The following is an 18022-nucleotide window of genomic DNA, read 5'->3' as shown; positions in this document are numbered from 1 at the left end:
TAATACCCTGCCCCAGGATAAATTTTCCTGTTTCCTGAATTCCTTTTTGGATTCCACAGATCAGGTAACTCTTTAAAAGTTCCCTAAACAGAAATGCCACCAAGCTAACTAAAATGTGCTGTGTAAGCTTTTCAGCTTTAGTGTAATTCTCTGATACTTTTCATTGTACTGGCCCATGTTTTACCCAGCTATGGTGAAAAGTCAGCTATATGCATCTGTCAACATAGGAAACAGCTATCATTTACTATCTGCAAAACCTCATGCCATATTATTTTCTCAAGAAACAAATTACAGTTCTTTTTGTTATCATTTTGAAATAGATGATTATATGACTGAATAAAGGTCTGAACATTTTTTTTCTACTCTTAGGTAAGTGGATATTACCTATATTAATCTCTGGTCTGAATGTGCTTATATTTTGTGTTCATTTTCTCTTCTTTTTTGAGCCAACACAGGCCACCCAAAGTAGACATCTCGCCCTTGGCTGGGGAAGACCAGCAGGAAGTAAGTCTCTGCTAATAAGCCAGTCAACACATATTTGCCTGCCTAGAGGAAGCTGATGGCTAAGGTAAAATCAATCTTTATTCTGTGATGAAATGATTTAAAACATTCTTTTCTAAGACTTTCTGTTCTACTTGCCAGGGAACTGAGAGGCTGAGTCCTTCCATTACAATCCAGCTTAGGCTTTTTATTCATGCTTGAAGATCTCTGACCTTTCTCACCAATCATTTAGTTATATTTCCAGTTCCCTGTTTTCAGTGGTTCATGATCAGAGAGTAGCATGAGTCCACAGAGAGAGCTCCATAACACCGGAAAATAGCATCCTTCAATTGCTGAGACTTGTATTTGTACAGCAAGCTTGGTTTTGAACTCATGGTCATATTTTGTTCCCTCTGTGTTCCAGCGTGGGCTTAAATTATTTTTTGAAGACAAGCTGATTTATCCAACACTTGTCATAATTGGCCCCAAACCTTTCTGCTTGCTGAAGTTGCCAATTCTATTTAGAAAAACAAGAAAGATGAAAAGGGTCTATTACTTACAGGAATCCCAGGTTTCCCAGCAGGGCCAGGAGTGCCTTTTTTCCCTTTAGGACCCTAAAAATGTGAAGCACAGCTGTAATTAATTGTAATAAACTTAATTAAACTGAAGGCATAGAAAAGAACCCTGAGACCTGGATGCCACAGCACGTAATGCCACTAACTAGCTGTATATCATTGAGATTGTCATTTAACCTCCCTGGGAGTCATTTTCTTTATCTGAAAATGAGAGTTTGACCAGATAATCTATAAATTTCCATCTAGCTCCAAATTCTATGGTATAAAAATTTAAATACTGGCTCTAAAAGGGAACTAAATATTATTTAATAAATGTCCACCTTTTCAGACAGAGCCTTTGTCTTCCTATTGAAAGTGGCAAAGTGATTTATTAATTCAGTAAATATTTACCAAGTTTTATGTATCAGGTACTCTGTGCTCTGTTGGGAATGCAAAGTCAAAGTTACTGATCTCAAGGCACTCACAGTGTAGTAAGGGACATGAACCAATAGCCTAAAATGTGCTTATCTGGAAGCATAGACAAGAACATACTTGTGAATCAAAGAAAAGATATTTATTTCCCACGGAACTCTTTGTTTTTCCATGTGGGAGATGTTTTAAATCATAATTGATTCAGCAGTAACTGGTCTGCCAGGATAGTTAGGAATTTTGCCCTTGCAAATCATGCCATTATTGTGATGATATCCTAAAATTATTTTAAAAAGAAAAATGTGGAAAAGAGTGACCTAGTTCACAAATAAGAAAAAGAAGCATATTGTCATTACCAGACACATTTCTCAGAAGTCACAAACAGGATAATTCCACCAAAACGGGATGTTAAGTTATTCAAATTTCAGATAAATTGTGCCAAAGATTCAATTTGAGAACAACAAAGTAAATAATTTCATAACATATTACATCTTCTGAAAATGAACTTAATATTTTAAGAAGAAATAGTATATGCAGTAATAGAAAAAAAGGGCATTTTGTATAAGAGATAAAAATCTAACTTTGTTAGAATTTGATAATGGGAAGCTATATGGAACAAGAGTTCTACCTCCAACTTGGAGAACTACTTTACTTGACTTAAAAGGTCACTAATATAAAGTCTTTCTAAGGGTGAGGAAACCAGAAAATGAAACAGTAGATGATCTGAGTTAAGTTGAAGGAGAAGAAATTTCTGGAACATATGTTCTCTAAAATAAAATATACCTTTTAGGACACAATAAAGAAATAAAATAAAACTACAAGATTTTAAATACTGAAAAACTTGTGATTTCAGTTATCTCTAATAGCACTAATTAAATAGTATATGAACTATGATAATATTCAAATATGTTAGCCAGAGTATTTTTTCCTTCACAGTATTTCTTTTTATGCAAAGTGATAGACCTGCTCTAGATTTTAGATTTTCAAAATAGACTTTCCCTTAGCTTATGGATTTCAACATAGTCTTCTGAAACTCATGGTGAGGTAATAATTTTAGAAGGATATAATATTTTGAGAAGAATACATTTTTAAAAAGAAAGCCTAATTTTTATTTTTTATTAAATCTTATAACTTTTCCCCCAATGTTTATTTATTTTTGAGAGAGAGAGAGCATGAGAAGGGAAGGGGCAGAGAGAGAGGGAGACAGAGAATCTGAAACAGGCTCTGTGCCGTCAGCACAAAGCCTGACATGAGGCTGGAACCCACAAACCGTGAGATCAGGGCCCCAGCTAAAGTTGGATGTTCAACCGAAAAAAAATGATTTTTAAATATGAAAACTCTATATTTGAGTATCAAAAACCAAGGTGACAAAGGAGTCCAGTCATACAATTTATGCCATAAAGAACAGATTTAGAATTATAATAGTATAAGAGAAAAATTTTTCTACTTAAGGGGATATAAATATCTTCAAGTTGGTGAAAGGTAAAAACAAAAGCATAAGAGAAGCAAGATTGTTTGACACTGACAGAAATCTCTGAGAAGGGCCCTTTATACCTCACTCTGCCCTCAAGTCCTGGTGTGGGGGAAGCAATAATACCCTCAGATAAGTATGGGAATTTGGGCACAGAGACTATGGCTAGGGAGACTAAAGTCCTCATTCAGAAGTCCACATGAACTGCACTGAGTGTCAGCAGTAGAGTAGAAATTTCTACATTGGGATGTCTAGGCTGGTGGGCTTGAGAAAGTCTGAGTCCCACGAGCACCCAGCATGGTATGGGGATTAGCAGAATACATTTCCACGTGGCCAAGAACAGAAGCAGATAGCTCTTAAAGGCCTATATAAAAGAGACTTTGTACCTTTTCTGTATACAGAAAATAGCTATACATGCCAGCATGGATTAAAGAACTTCTGCAAGGAGGGCCAAGGTAGATGTCAACATGGTGGGATGATGGCTACTAAGGACCTAAATGGATGATGTGCATTTCAGTGTATACTGGTGTAAATAAATGACTGAAGACCAAACTCACCTTCCATTCCTCTTCCCCACCACTGCCACCCAGAATGTAACTGCAGACTTGACAAGAGAATGAATAGGAAAACTCTAAATCAAACGCAGGATATTTGTATGGATGGAGTTAAAGACAGTTAATTGACTAGAATGTTCTACCAATTAGGTTTCTACCACCAGGCAGGATGGGCACTCAGGATGGATGTTAAGTTCCATCATAAAGAACATAAACAAAATTATATTTTTAGTATACCTGAGTTTGTGACTTAAGGTTCAGACATACTATGCATGTAAGTAATGGCTTTACTCCAAATGCTTACATAACAAAATAAAAACAAAGAGATTCACATATCATCACAGACTGATTACATTTTGGGATGACCATTATGTTGGGGATTATTTCAGAAAAGCTAAATGTTGTGCACTGAAATCTACATGTATGGGTCTGTTATCATGAAAACTAGGATGTTAATCAGACCTGGATGGGCATCAGGAAGCAGCCTCCAATAGAATAACACAAAAGAAAAAGTATGACTATAAAAATTATTTTTAAGTATACTTTGCTACTTGTAATAGGACAATTGTGGTAAAACCTGCCTATTGAAGACAAAAAGTATTTAACAAATAACAAAACTGTAGTGTCTGCTGTTTCGAGATGTTCAAATCAGGAAAGATTTCCTTATTACAATTATTGTCATCCTACTAAAAGGAAGTAGGCCAGCTAGAAAAGCCATAGTCTAACAGTGGAGATTTTAAATGTATAAAGATCAATAAAGTGTAGAACACTGATACTTTAAAAAAACTGTACATTAAAAAAAAATCTCAAAACGGAATTGTTGGCTTATAACTAAATTAAGAGCCAGGTATTACTAAACATTAATCCTACGGAGAGGTAGTCTCTTATTTGTAGGAAATTATAGATTTGGGCCAAAGACAAAGATAATATGTTGTTATATGAGGTGTTGGTACATGACTGAGTTGTTATCATAAGAAGGAAAAGAAAGTCACTCTTCAACTAATACCCAGAACTCAACTATAGTAAAGCTAGAAGTATTCTAATGCTACTTTCAAACTTAACTTACTCATGTTATTCTACTTAAATATTAAGTACCTCATAAATCAATACATAGACTTTACTGTTTTAAATGGATCTGATTTCAAATAGGCCATCATGTTTTTCAAAGCTAAGCCAGACAAAAGAAAAAGCACAATTTTATGCTCACTCTAAAGACTACAAATAAAAATCGTTTGCCTTTCCTATTTGATAGTGGACATTTTAAAAATGTGTCATCATAGTCCAAAACCTGTTATTTAAATGAAGTTGAAGGATAGTTACCTCAATACTTAGCTAGTTCTAACTTTGTTAGGACAGATTTACAATACAAACACAGATTTAGAGTTAGGCAATAATTATACTCTTTCTCTCTCTTCTTTTTCTCTAACCAAGAAATTTCAATTCACTAAAATCTGGAATTTTGTTTTGGAAGAAAAATAAGATTTTGGCTTGAGTCTTAGTCTTGGAAAGCCATTATAGGACAGTTCACTACATTTAAATTACAAAAATCTTTTTGAAAATGTAGTGGTTCTGCTATTGGATTTGACTTGTTCTTTCTCTCTACTGTGTCATGAATGAGAGCCCAATGAATAAGTTAGATGGTTAAGTAAAATTAATCATAAAAGATTTCAAAGTAATAGCAGGCTTTTGTATAATATTGGGAGTCAAGAAATAAAGTTTCTATTGTTAGTTCTGTTAACTAATTCTGTGATCTTAGGTAACTCAATCTGTTTGAGGCTTAAATTTCTTCATCTGTAAAATGAGAGGGGGGTCCAGATGATTTTAAAGGGCCATTTCTAAACCTAAAAAACAAATTTAAAGCTTTGCAAAAACAAGAAGACAGTAATTGGACAGGATCCACCTGACCACTGAAGGTGTCCCTAGTGAATAATACATGGTCAATGATAATTCTTGTAGCAATTATTACTATTTTAAATTCTTTTTAAAAAATGTTTATTTATTTTTGACAGAGAGAGAGAGCACAAGCAGGGGCAGAACAGAGAGAAGGAGACACAGAATCTGAAGCAGGTTCCAGGCTCCCAGCTGTCAGCAAAGAGCCCGAAGCAGGGCTTGAACTCACCTATTGCAAGATCATGAACTTGAACTCACAAACCTGAGATCATGACCTGAGCTGAAGTCAGACGCTTAACCGACAGCCATGCAGGAGCACCTAAGAGGCTTTTTAATGTAACCTTGAACTGTATGTCAGCATTGGCCAAGGCAGGAAAGAACTAATTCCCTTGAATTATACAGAATTTAAACCATGGCTTCTCAGAATCTTTTGTCTCTGATACCCAGGGTAAGTTGACCACATAGGCTGGATATGTAGTTGTTTAGTAAGAATATATGATTTTCACTGGCATAATTTTAACAGATACTAATAAATACCAAAACATTTCTTCTTCCTGAGATATGTCAAAAAAGAAAAAGAAAATACTAAGAATATGAAAGTACTAATTCTAAGATCAAACCTTGGGGGAGCATTTGCATCCTTAGGCACTTAATGCAAGTCACAAGAAGGCAGTAGCAATATTCTAGGTTCCTAGCTGTTTCCACTCCTTTTTCCAATTTTGGTGTTAAAAATTCTAAGCGGGGGAGGAGGGGTGCTTGGGTGGCTCAGATGGTTAAGCGTCCAACTCTTGGTTTCAGCTCAGGTCATAATCTCATGGTTCGTGAGTTCAAGCCCTGCTTCTGGCTACATGCTGATAGCTCAGAACCTGCTTGGGATTCTCTCTCCTCTCTCTGCTCTTCCCCTATTCATGCACACATGTGCTCTCTCTCTCTCAAAATAAATACATAAACTTTTAAAAAATTCTAAGTGAATGAGACAATTATCTTCTCTCTGTGTGTTTTCTCTTGTTAAGGCTTGCCTTCCATGGGATATTTTTATTTTTTATTTATTAGTTTTTATTTATTAAGGAACCTGACAAAGAGTTATTAGGTAGATGTCAAGACCATTCAAAAATGGCTTTAAGGTGAGTGAACACCTATGTAAAATCAGATTCAACTCAATTTTATTACTCCTTTAAGTAGGAAGCACCAAGTATGGGTGAAGATTGCTTAACAAATTAGGGGAAATGTGGTTTCAAATTCATTACTTTTTATCCATTCTCACCTAATTTATTATTAAGATTACACTAAAATTTTTTAAGAATTCTATTTAAGATCAATAGCATGTGAAATCAGAATGCCATGAAATGCAGGATAGCAGTAAACTGATGGTACAAATCACAAAGCAAGTTATAAGGCAACAACCTTCAGTAAGGTTGAGGCAACATCTATCAGTGCACAGGGAAAGAGACTACATCCAATAAGCTAATACATTTTTAGTTTGTTTGATAACAGATAACTGACTTATGGAAAAAAAAAGTGTTTTAAACCAATTGTGAGTCTGTGTCACATAGTCAAACTATTTCTCCCCCTACTCTACTACAACAACTAAGTAGGTTTGACTGATAGGGTTTCACTTTGCAATGCTGGTCTTAAGGCCTATTGGTACTTCTGCTTGAAATCCCAAGGAAAGAGGAGTAGTTTGGGACAACCTTAAGCAATTTTTACCAGAAGGCTGCTGGTAAAGGGAAATGTGGATGGCAGTCAAAACACATGAACTTAATCAATAATCTTGTTTTAGCACAATTATTGACAAATACTCTGATTAGAGGCCTACAGTGATCCTTGCTCTGGAAGGGTGAATGATCATTTAAGTTATGATAAACGGCAGCTCCTATGTCCCTGTTCTCTCAAACCAACAGTAAGTTTCAAATTATCTTAAATAATTTCAACTTACTTCAGATCCTCTCTCTCCTTTTAGTCCTTGTTCACCCTGGTCACCTGGCTCACCCTTTAATAAGAAACCAAAGAGAAATCACATAAAAAACAGACACCAAATAAGATATATTAACATTAATTTTTTTTCAATGCCAGAATCACAAAGAACGTTCTCAAAACATACTGGGGGCCCTTGTTGTCCAGTAGCACCTCTTGGTCCTGGTATACCCATGTGGCCCTAGGAATAGAAAAGATTATATTATTAGAGTAAATAGAGACATGCAACTCAGAGAATAGGGTAGTATCACTTAAAATGGTAGCAAAATGTTACAAAATTCAATTGAAATATCAAAAATTATGATTCTTTTTCAGAAATATTACAGAACATAATAGCCACTGGATATTATAACAATTGAGAAAGCCTGTAAAGTTTTGTTTTGTTTTGTACATAGGTCAACATAGTAGGTTGAATGGTAGTACACCTAAAGATCTCTATGCCCTAAACCCCACAGACTGTGAATATGATCTTTTTTGGAAAAAGGGTCTTTGCAGATATCATTAAGTTAATGATCTTAAAAAGAGATTATCCTGAATGGCCTATGACAAGTACCCTTAGAAGAGAGAGATAGATACAAACAACAAATAAGAGGGCCATGTGAAGGCATAGGCAGAAACTGGAGCTATGCAGCCACAAGGAGCATTGTCAGCCATCAGAAGCTAGAAGAGGAAAGGAAGAATTCTCTTCTAGAAACTGCAGAGGGAGCAAGGTCTGTTAACACCATCGTTTCAGATTTCTGGTATTTAGAACTGGGAGAGAATAAATTTCTGTTGTTTGAAACTGCCCAGTTTATAATAATTCTGGTCAGGAAACTAAGACAGTAAATAACCAAAGAAATAAAAAGTTTGAGAACAAATTTCCTTTTTCAGCCTATTCCTATTGTAGAAGTGTACTATGGTCTCCATTTTTACAAACTAAGTTCATACTACTTGGATAAATTTAGTATTGAAAATTGGGAGTCATTAATGTATATAATGCCAAGACACATCAAGTGACTTTGATATTCAGCAGTCTGTCATCACCCTAGTCCTCCTAGGAAGGAATGCTGACCTACCACATTTCCCTTTTCAAGTGTGTAAATAGAAACTAGCAACAACCCAAGGGCATGTCAGATTATGCATAAAGAATTCTGCATGCAGTCTCATTCTTCCCCTTCCCTACCATCCTTTTCACTTTAGAATTTCTTTCCTTCTACTCTGTGTATTACAGAAAGAATGCCATAGAAAAAACAGTTAGTAGGCACATCTCCTTTTTCTGGACTAGGAGAAATAAGGATTGCCTATATAGACTAATGATATTTATCTCACAGAAAGATCAGTTTAAGCTCTCTTTGTTTGCATTCTTTGAGGCAACTGTTTGTGGTTTTAAGATTCAACCTCCTGATAAAAAAAAAAGAAAGAATTATTTAACAGAGTGAACATTGCCAAGAGACAAAGACTGTTTGGAAGGCTTTCTATAGAACGTGGGCATAACTAAAGAGAATACCATTACCACACATGGCCTTACTAGCAAAACATGAGCAGAGTCAACAATAACAGAATCAGGTCAGTCAAGAGGAAATGTGGTGTAAGTATATATGACTATTATAAGTCATTGATGAAGCAGAATTCAGGAGAGAAGTGATTGGTGAAAGGATGAAGTTACACAACGTAGTGAGAGTGAACAGGTGAGCAAACTATAAAACTCAAGATCATGATGGCCAGTTGTGACTTTGCCACCATTTTTGTCTGTGTTTTATAAAGACCTTTTTAGAATGGTCATAGAATAGCCAATAGCTTCTCCTGGTTTTGTGAAGTCTGGATACAAATCTCACTAAAAACAAACTTGCTTTCTAGAAGTTTCACTGTAATTCCTCTAGTTCTGTCTACTTCAATAAAAATTGAGAAAGGCCATTTTCTGCAATGTTAAAAATTAAATATGATGTAGTAAATATTATTATAAAGTTATGTAGGCAAGGTTATGGGAAGTGATTGACTTTGATGTGATGATAAGCTGAATCTTGAAGGATGGGTGTTCCAGGCAGTAAAGTAAAAAGAAGATATTCTGACAGAGTGGATAGCATGGGGGAATAAATGAAGATTTATCTGACAGAACATGTTAAGTGGAGAATGGATTTGAGAGGGCTATGACTAGGGATAGGGAGTCTCGTTTGGCAGCTATTACAATAATTCAGACAAAAATGATGAAACCTAAACTAAAGTAGGGCAAAATGGCTAGATTCCAGAGCTATCTAAGGTCAAAAGAAATGGCCAATTACATTTGAGAGATGAGAGGAGAGAGAAAGGAGAGGAGGGTGAGAACAAGAGAGATAAAGAGACAGAAAGAAACAAAAGGAGAGAAATAGAGAGCAACAGACACACAGAGAGAGCAATAGACAGAGGGGGACAGAGAGATACAGAGATGGACAGAAAGATAGAGAGAAGGACTATTCATTTATTGGCTTGAACACCTTAATGTCTGATGGTAGCATTCACTGAATTGAAGACATAGAAAGAATATGATCAAGTTTGGGGAGGATGATAAAACTGACCAAACCAAAGTGAAATGTAGTTTGAGCTAGAACATAATTTATTCCATGTATTTATAGGACTTCATCTCACACAAATTTAGTCTGATTTAATCTTGGGTATCTGTATATTTCTGCTCATATTTTTAAAAAGCAGATGTTGACAGTATAATATGCTTATTCCCACTATATTTTCTGTCTTTCTCAAGCCTTACATGAATTTATCTCGACCTTTGGGATGTATAGTTTTCTGGATGACAACTATAATTTACTATATCTGTTTTTATGCTGATTAAATGTTCTTATTATATGTCTTCTACATGTGATGTACACAGAGGCAAGTACTGTATCTGGGGTATCCAGTATTATACTTATGTCTTCTAGCTCTGTTCCTGGCCCATGGCAGACACTCAAATATATGATGAGTGGACAGAGATTTTATTATGCATGACACATAAGATCTGTCATGTATAATGATTCCTAATAAGTACTAAGTACTTACTAATAAGTATTTATTGATGATAATGAGCAAGACACATGACTTTTGTAATTCTCAGTTTCTTCAAGAGGAAAAAAGAACAAAGGATGGTGAACAAGATTTTAAAAAATTTCTAATTGTTCATGGCAAAATGGAAGCAAATCTACATTATCATTCAATTTTTTTAATCCCAAAAGATAACTGTGAGCTCACTACAATTGTAAGAACATTTGTAAATATAAAAATGTTTTTAAAAAGATTGGTGATAATCATTCAGTCATAGAAAGGCATGGAGTACTAAAACTTTCTACAACATCGATTACAATATAATACATTATATTAAGTGAAATGAAGCCAGACACAAAAAGCTATATATTATACAATTCCATTTATATGAAATATCCAGAAGAGATAAGTCAATAGAGTCAGAAAGCAGAGTAATGGTTGCCAAAGCCTGGGAGAAATACAGACTGACTGCTTAATGGGTATGGGGCTTCCTTTCTAGGGTAATGTAAATGTTCTGGAATTATGTAGCGTGTGATGGTTGTACAATATTGGGAATGTACTAATATCTTTGAATTGTACACTTTAAAATTGTTAAAATGGTAAATTTTATATTATGTATATTTTAGTACAATTAAAAGAAGGGTTGACGATAATGTTAATCATTAGTTTACCACAGTGAAATGATAGTATATACACTTTAAAATGATAGAAAAACAAACATTTGAAAATTTCACCTGAGGCTACAACAGAATAATCTAACTATAAATAAAGCACAGTTCCCCTGTATGAATCAAACCTGTGCTTGGAAAACCTGGCAGGGGACAAGTGTGGAGATTTCATGGCTTTCAGATGTTTAAGCAATAAAATTATTATGGCTGCCTGGTTCATGATGGCTTGTTTAGAATAAAACCACCAACAAATTACAAAAAGACCTCTAAAGACTAAGGACATAGGATAGAATAAGACATAAAGGAAGATGTGGATCAAACTAATTCATGAAATATTGACAACTGAAAACATAATCAGGAATATTTGTGGAATAAGGAAGGAGAAATTGGTTCCACAGTGAGCCCAGGAAGAAGTTCTCTGATGAAGGATTTCTGAATAAGGTGTGACTATTCAGAATAAGACAGGCCGGGTTTCTCTTCTGCTAGCCAGATGAAGAGATTATTTTCTTCTTCCAAAAGAATATTTATGTTTGTTTGCCAGTAAATTTGCTAGTTTAGCAACCAAATATTTCATAGTTGGTAGAGGCCAAAAGAAGATATTGCAAGAACTTGATTTTCCTGAGAATGTGTGAAGTTATGCACAGAAAAGGCTAAGGAAGGGGTTTTCCAAAATGGCGCAGCAGCATAGAAGTTCTCAGCTTGTCTCATCGCTGAAGTGCAGCTAGATCAGCACCAAACCATTTTGAACACCTAGGAAATTGATCCGATGATTAACACAACAGTCTGCATAACTTGAGCCACAGAACTCAGCAGGTACACGGTGCGAAGAGGTGAACTGGGGGAGAAAAAGTTGTAGAGGGTAAGGAGGTGTTTTTCTGGACAGAGAACAGAGAAAGGAAAAGGGGGAGCGTACAGCACACTAGGATCATGCAGGAAAAGCACTCCCCCCAAAAGTAGCTGGAAAGAGTGGAAACACTGACAAGGGACTGAACAAGAAATCTGTTCTTAAAAACCACTGCTGGGGAGAAAGGGGAGGGTTACAATACCATTAGGAATCTATAAACAGTGGAGCACAGATTTGGAAGTTCTGGAGCTCAATACCTGGCAGTGCTCTGGTTTTGAGTAAATCCCCAGGAGCAGACAGCGAGGTTCAAGGGATCTGTGGGCCACAAGGGGAGAAGGGGTTCCCCTGCTTTGAGTGCATTTGGTAGAGGCCATATGGCCTCCCCACAGGCAAAGTTCCCAGTGGACTCTGGAGAGAAGCCTCATTTGCTGATATTGGGACAAAGACACCAGAGTGCAGTGAAACCTGGCTCTGGCTGTATGTTGTGATTTGCCATAATCTCTGAACCTCCGCTGCTGCACCACTGCATGAACACATTCTGGTGCAAGCTGGCCATTGCTCAGTGAGACATTCCCCCAGAGGGTCAGAGTGGGTCCAACCTGCAGGGTTCTCTGAAATGAGGGGTTTGGAAACACATCCCCATCTGAGATAAAACTCAGAAGGGAGGTGCTGCCTAACAGGCTGATGACTTGGACATGGACAGGGTATAAGTGGGGAATGGACAGAAGCCTGAGACAAAGGAGGGGTTCTTGATTGTGGGTCGGTGAGAGCACAAAATTTCTGTGCTAAAAACTAGGAAGTTAGGTGAAGCCATTTCCACTGCCCCTGCCCGTGCACACGGGCATGCACGCCACACCAATCCACCCCAGTAAGCTGAGCAGTGCCACCTAACGAAGAATGGAGCTGTTACAACAAGTCCCACCCAACTGTGACCTCCAAGTGCAGCCCCCTAGAAGACCAGCACAAGTCACTCCATGTGCTTAGTGTATGGACTATAGAGTGCTTCATAGTTTGAGTTCTAGGAGAAACTGGATGTAACTTCATTCAGGTTTCATTCTGTTTCCTGGTTTATCTATTCTTTTTTTTTGCTTCTGTGTTGTTTAAATTGTTTTTCCCCTTCTCCTTTCTTTTCTTTTTCTTGGATAGAGAAAGAGAAAAAATTATTTTTATTTTCTTTTTAAAAAATATGTTTAAGTCTTTTTACTATGTTTTTATTTTTTTGTAAATCTTTTTATTCTATTCCACTTTCTTCATTTCATTTTATTCTACTTTATTATATACACGTTTTTTATGTTTTTAAACTTTTCTTACTATTTTTTCATTTTCTTTCCTATTGTTTCTCTATTATATCAAAAATTTTCAACAACCACCAAAACACACCTAGGATCTAGCTTCCTTTATTTATGTATTTTTTTGTTTCTCATTTTCTCATTTTTATTTTTTACTTTATTAATTCTTTTTCTTCCTCCAAAATGACAAAACTAAGGAATTCACCCCAAAAGACAGAACAGGAAGAATTGACAGCCAAGGGTTTAATGAACAGAGATATAAGAAAGATGTCTGAACTAGAATTTAGAACGATGATAATAAGAATACTAGCTGGGGTTGAAAAAAGCATAGAATCCCTTTCCGCGGAGATAAAAGAAGTAAAATCTAGTCAGGACAAAATTAAAAAGTTTATAACCAAGATGGAATCTCAGATGGATGCCACAACAGCAAGGATGGATGAAGCAGAGCAGCGAATCAGCGATATAGAAGAGAAAATTATGGAGAATAATAAAGCAAAAAAAAAGAAAAAAAAGGAAAAAGAAAAAGGGAAGCTAATGCAAAAAAGCATGGTACAAGAATTAGAGAACACAGTGACTTACTAAAAAGGAATAACATCCAAATCATAGGAGTCCAAGAAGATGAAGAGAGAGAAAAAGGGGTAGAAGGTTTATGTGAGAATATTATAGCAGAAAACTTTCCTAATCTGGGGAAAGACACAAAAATCAAAATCCATGAAGCATAGAGAACTCCCATTAGATTCAATAAAAACCGACCATCAATAAGGCATATCATAATCAAAATCACAAAATACACAAACAAGAAAAGAATTATGAAAGCAAGGGAAAAAAAGTCCTTCACCTATAAGGGAAGACAGATCAGGTTCACAGCAGACCTATCCACAGAAACGTGGCAGGCCAGAAAGGAGTGGCAGGATGTATTCAACATGGTAAGTTGACAAAATATGCAGCCAAGAACTCTTTATCCAGCAAGGCTGTTATTCAAAATAGAAGGAGGGATAAAGGGCTTCTCAGACAAACGAAAACTAAAGGAGTTAACTAAACTAAACCAGCCCTGAAAGAAAATTTAAGGGGGACTCTCTGAGGGGAGAAAAGATGACACAAAACAAAAAAGGCCAAAAGCAACAAAGATTAGAAAGGACCAGAGAACATCACCAGAAACTCCAACTCTACAGGCAACACAATGGTACTAAATTCATGTCTTTCACTATTCACTCTAAATGTCAATGGACTAAACGCTCCAATCAAAAGACATAGGGTATCAGAATGGATAAGAAAATAAGATCCATCTATATGTCATTTACAAGAGTTTTAGACCTTCAGATTGAAAGTAAAGAGATGGAGAACTATCTATCATGCTAATGGTCACCAAAAGAAAGCTGTGGTACCCATACTTATATCAGACAAACTAGATTTTAAAATAAAGACTAACAAGAGATGAAGAAAAGCATTATATCATAATGGGTCTATACATCAAGAAGATATAACAGTTGTAAACACTTATGCTACCAATGTGAAAACACTCAAATATATAAATCAATTAATCACAAACATAAAGAAACTCATTGATGATAATACCATAATAGTAGAGGACTTCAACACCCCACTTACAACAATGGAAAGATCATCTAAGCAGAAAATCAACAAGGAGACAATGGCTCTGAATGACACACTGGACTGGATAGACTTAACAGATATATTCAGAACATTTCATCCTAAAGCAGCAGAATACATATTCTTCTTGAGTGCATATGGAACATTCTCCAGATCAGATCACATACTGGGACACAACTCAGCCTTCAACAAGAACAAAAAATCAAGATCATACCGTGATCATATATTCAGACTGATCATATATTCAGACCACAATGCTATGAAACTCAAAATCAACCACAAGAAAAAAATTGGAAAGACCACGAATACTTGAAGATTAAAGAACATTCTACTAATGAATGAATGGGTTAACCATGAAATTAAAGAGGAGAATAAAAAGTACATGGAAGTCAATGAAAATGATAACATGACAGCCCAAAACCTCTGGGATGCAGAAAAGGCAGTCATAAGAGGGAACTACATAGAAATCCAGGTGTTCCTAAGGAAGATAGATCTCAGATAAACAACCTAACCTTACACCTTAAAGAGCTGGAAAAAGAACAGCAAATAAAGCCTGAAAACAGCAGAAGATGGGAAATAATAAAGATTAAAGCAGAAATCAATAATATAGAAATTAAAAAAAAAAGTAGAACATATCAATGAAACCAGGAGCTGATTTTTTAAAAAAATTTTTTTAACGTTTTATTTATTTTTGAGACAGGGAGAGACAGAGCATGAACAGGGGAGGAGCAGAGAGAGGGAGACACAGAATCTGAAATAGGGTCCAGGCTCCGAGCTGTCAGCACAGAGCTCGACGCGGGGCTTGAACTCACAGACCGTGAGATCATGACCGAAGTCAGCCACTTAACCGACTGAGCCACCCAGGTGCTCCCAGGAGCTGATTTTTTGAAAGAATTAACAAAATTGATGAACTCCTAGCCAGTTTGATCAAGAAGAAAAAGGAAAGGACCCAAATAAATAAAATCACGAATGAAAGAAGGGAGATCACAACCAACATTGCAGAAATACAAATAATAATAAGAGAATATTATGAGCAATTATATGCCAATAAATTGGACAATACGGAAGAAATGGACAAATTCCTAGAAACATATAAACTACCAAAACTGAAACATCAAGAAATAGAAAATTTGAACAGACTTATAACCAGGAAAGAAATAGAATCAGTAATCAAAAATCTCCCCCCACCCTCCCAAAAAGGAGTCCAGGGCTAAATGGCTTTCCAGGGGAAAGCCTGGAATTTTACCTGGAAACATTTAAAGAAGAAGAGCTAATGCCTATTCTTTTGAAACTGTTGCAAAAACTAGAAATGGAAAGAAAACTTCCAAACTCATTCTATGAGTCTAGCATTACCCTGATTCCAAAGCCAGACAAAGACCCCACTAGAAAGGAGAGCTACAGACCAATTTCCCTCATGAACACTGATGCAAAAATTCTCAACAAAGATACTAGCCAACTGGATCAAACAATACATTAAAAAAATTATTCACCATGATCAAGTGGGATTTATTCCTGGGATGCAGGGATGGCTCAATATCCACAAATCAATCAATGTGATACATCACATTAATAAAAGAAAGAATAAGAACCACATGATCCTCGGGGCACCTGGGTGGCTCAGTCGGTTGAGCGTCCGACTTCGGCTCAGGTCATGGTCTCGTGGTCTGTGAGTTCGAGCCCCGCGTCAGGATCTGTGCTGACAGCTCAGAGCCTGGAGCTGCTTCGGATTCTGTGTCTCCCTCTCTCTCTGCCCCTCCCCTGCTCATGCTCTGTCTCTCTCTGTCTCAAAAATAAACATTTAAAAAAAAAGAACCACATGATCCTCTCAATAGATGTAGACAAATCATTTGACAAAATACAACATCTTTTCTTGATAAAAGCCCTCAAGAAAGCAGGGATAGAAGGATCATACCTCAAGATCATAAAAGCCATGTATGAAAGACCCACCATTAATATCATCCTCAATGGGGAAAAATTGAGAGCTTTCCCTCTAAGGTCAGGAACATGACAAGTATGTCCACTCTTACCACTGTTTTTCAATATAGTGTTGGAAGTCCTAGCCTCAGCAATGAGAAAACACAAAGAAATAAAAGGCATCCAAATCGGCAAGGAGGAAATCAAATTGTCACTTTTTGCAGATGACAAGATACTCTATGTGGAAAACCCAAAAGATTCCACCAAAAAACTGCTAGAATTGATCCATGAATTCAGCAAAGTCACAGGATATAAAATCAATGTACAGAAATTGGCTGCATTTCTATACATCAATAATGAAGCAGCAGAAAGAGAAATCAAGGAATTGGTCCTATTTACAATTGCACCAAAAAACCATAATATACCTAGGAATAAACCTAACCAAAGAGGTGAAAAATCTATACACTGAAAACTATAGAAAATTTATGAAAGAAATTGAAGAAGACACAAAGAAATGGAAAAACATTCCATGCTCATGGATTGGGAGAATAAGTATTGTTAAAATGTCAATACTTTCCAAGGCAATCTACATATTCAGTGCAATCCCTATCAAAATAACACCAGCACTCTTCAGAGAGCTAGAACAAACAATCTTAAAATTTGTATGGAACAAAAAAGACCCTCAATAGCCAAACCAATCCTGAAAAAGAAAATCAAAGCTGGAGGCATCATAGTTCTGGACTTCAAGCTGTATTACAAAGCTGTAATCATCAAGAAAGGATGATATTGGCACAAAAACAGACACATAGATCAATGCAACAGAATAGATAACCCAGAAATGGACCCACAAACATATGGCCAACTAATATATGAAAAAGCAGGAAAGACTATCTAATGGAAAAACAACAGTCTCTTCAGCAAATGGTATTGGGAAAACTGGACAGTGGCATGCAGAAGAATGCTCCTGGACCACTTTCTTACTTAAAATTAAACTCAAATTAGATGGAAGACCTAAATGTAAGACAGGAAGCCATCAAAATCCTAGAGGAGAAAGATGGCAAAAACCTCTTTGACCTTGGCTGCAGCAACATCTTACTTGACATGTCTCCGCAGGGAAGGAAACAAAAGCAAAAATGAACTACTGGGACCTCATCAAGATAAAAAAACTTCTGCATTGCAAAGGAAACCATCAACAAAACTAACAGGCAATCAACAGAATGGGAAAAGATATTTGCAAATGACCTATCAGATAAAGGGTTAGTGTCCAAAATCTATAAAGAACTTACCAAACTCAACACCCCAAAACCAAATAATCCAGTGAAGAAATGCGCAGAGGACATGAATAGACACTTT

General features: G+C 36.2%; 1 protein-coding gene across 5 annotated transcripts in view; it reads right to left on the bottom strand.

Annotated features, from left to right (window-relative positions):
- The window catches only part of COL24A1 (collagen type XXIV alpha 1 chain), a 403184-nt gene that overhangs the window by 65355 nt on the left and 319807 nt on the right, over nt 1-18022 (bottom strand). For all 5 annotated transcript variants that reach the window (XM_058716744.1, XM_058716741.1, XM_058716742.1 and 2 more), the window contains 3 exons: nt 7480-7533; nt 7315-7368; nt 1041-1094 (listed from right to left, as the gene is read on the bottom strand). In XM_058716744.1, coding sequence (XP_058572727.1) covers nt 1041-1094; nt 7315-7368; nt 7480-7533 — 162 coding nt within the window. The remainder of the gene's footprint in view (nt 1-1040; nt 1095-7314; nt 7369-7479; nt 7534-18022) is intronic.

The sequence above is a fragment of the Neofelis nebulosa genome, chromosome 2 (genome assembly GCF_028018385.1).
Source record: "Neofelis nebulosa isolate mNeoNeb1 chromosome 2, mNeoNeb1.pri, whole genome shotgun sequence".
Classification (NCBI taxonomy): Eukaryota; Metazoa; Chordata; class Mammalia; order Carnivora; family Felidae; genus Neofelis; species Neofelis nebulosa.
The sequence above is the reverse complement of the archived record's forward strand: the minus strand, read 5'-3'. Positions and strand labels throughout refer to the sequence as shown.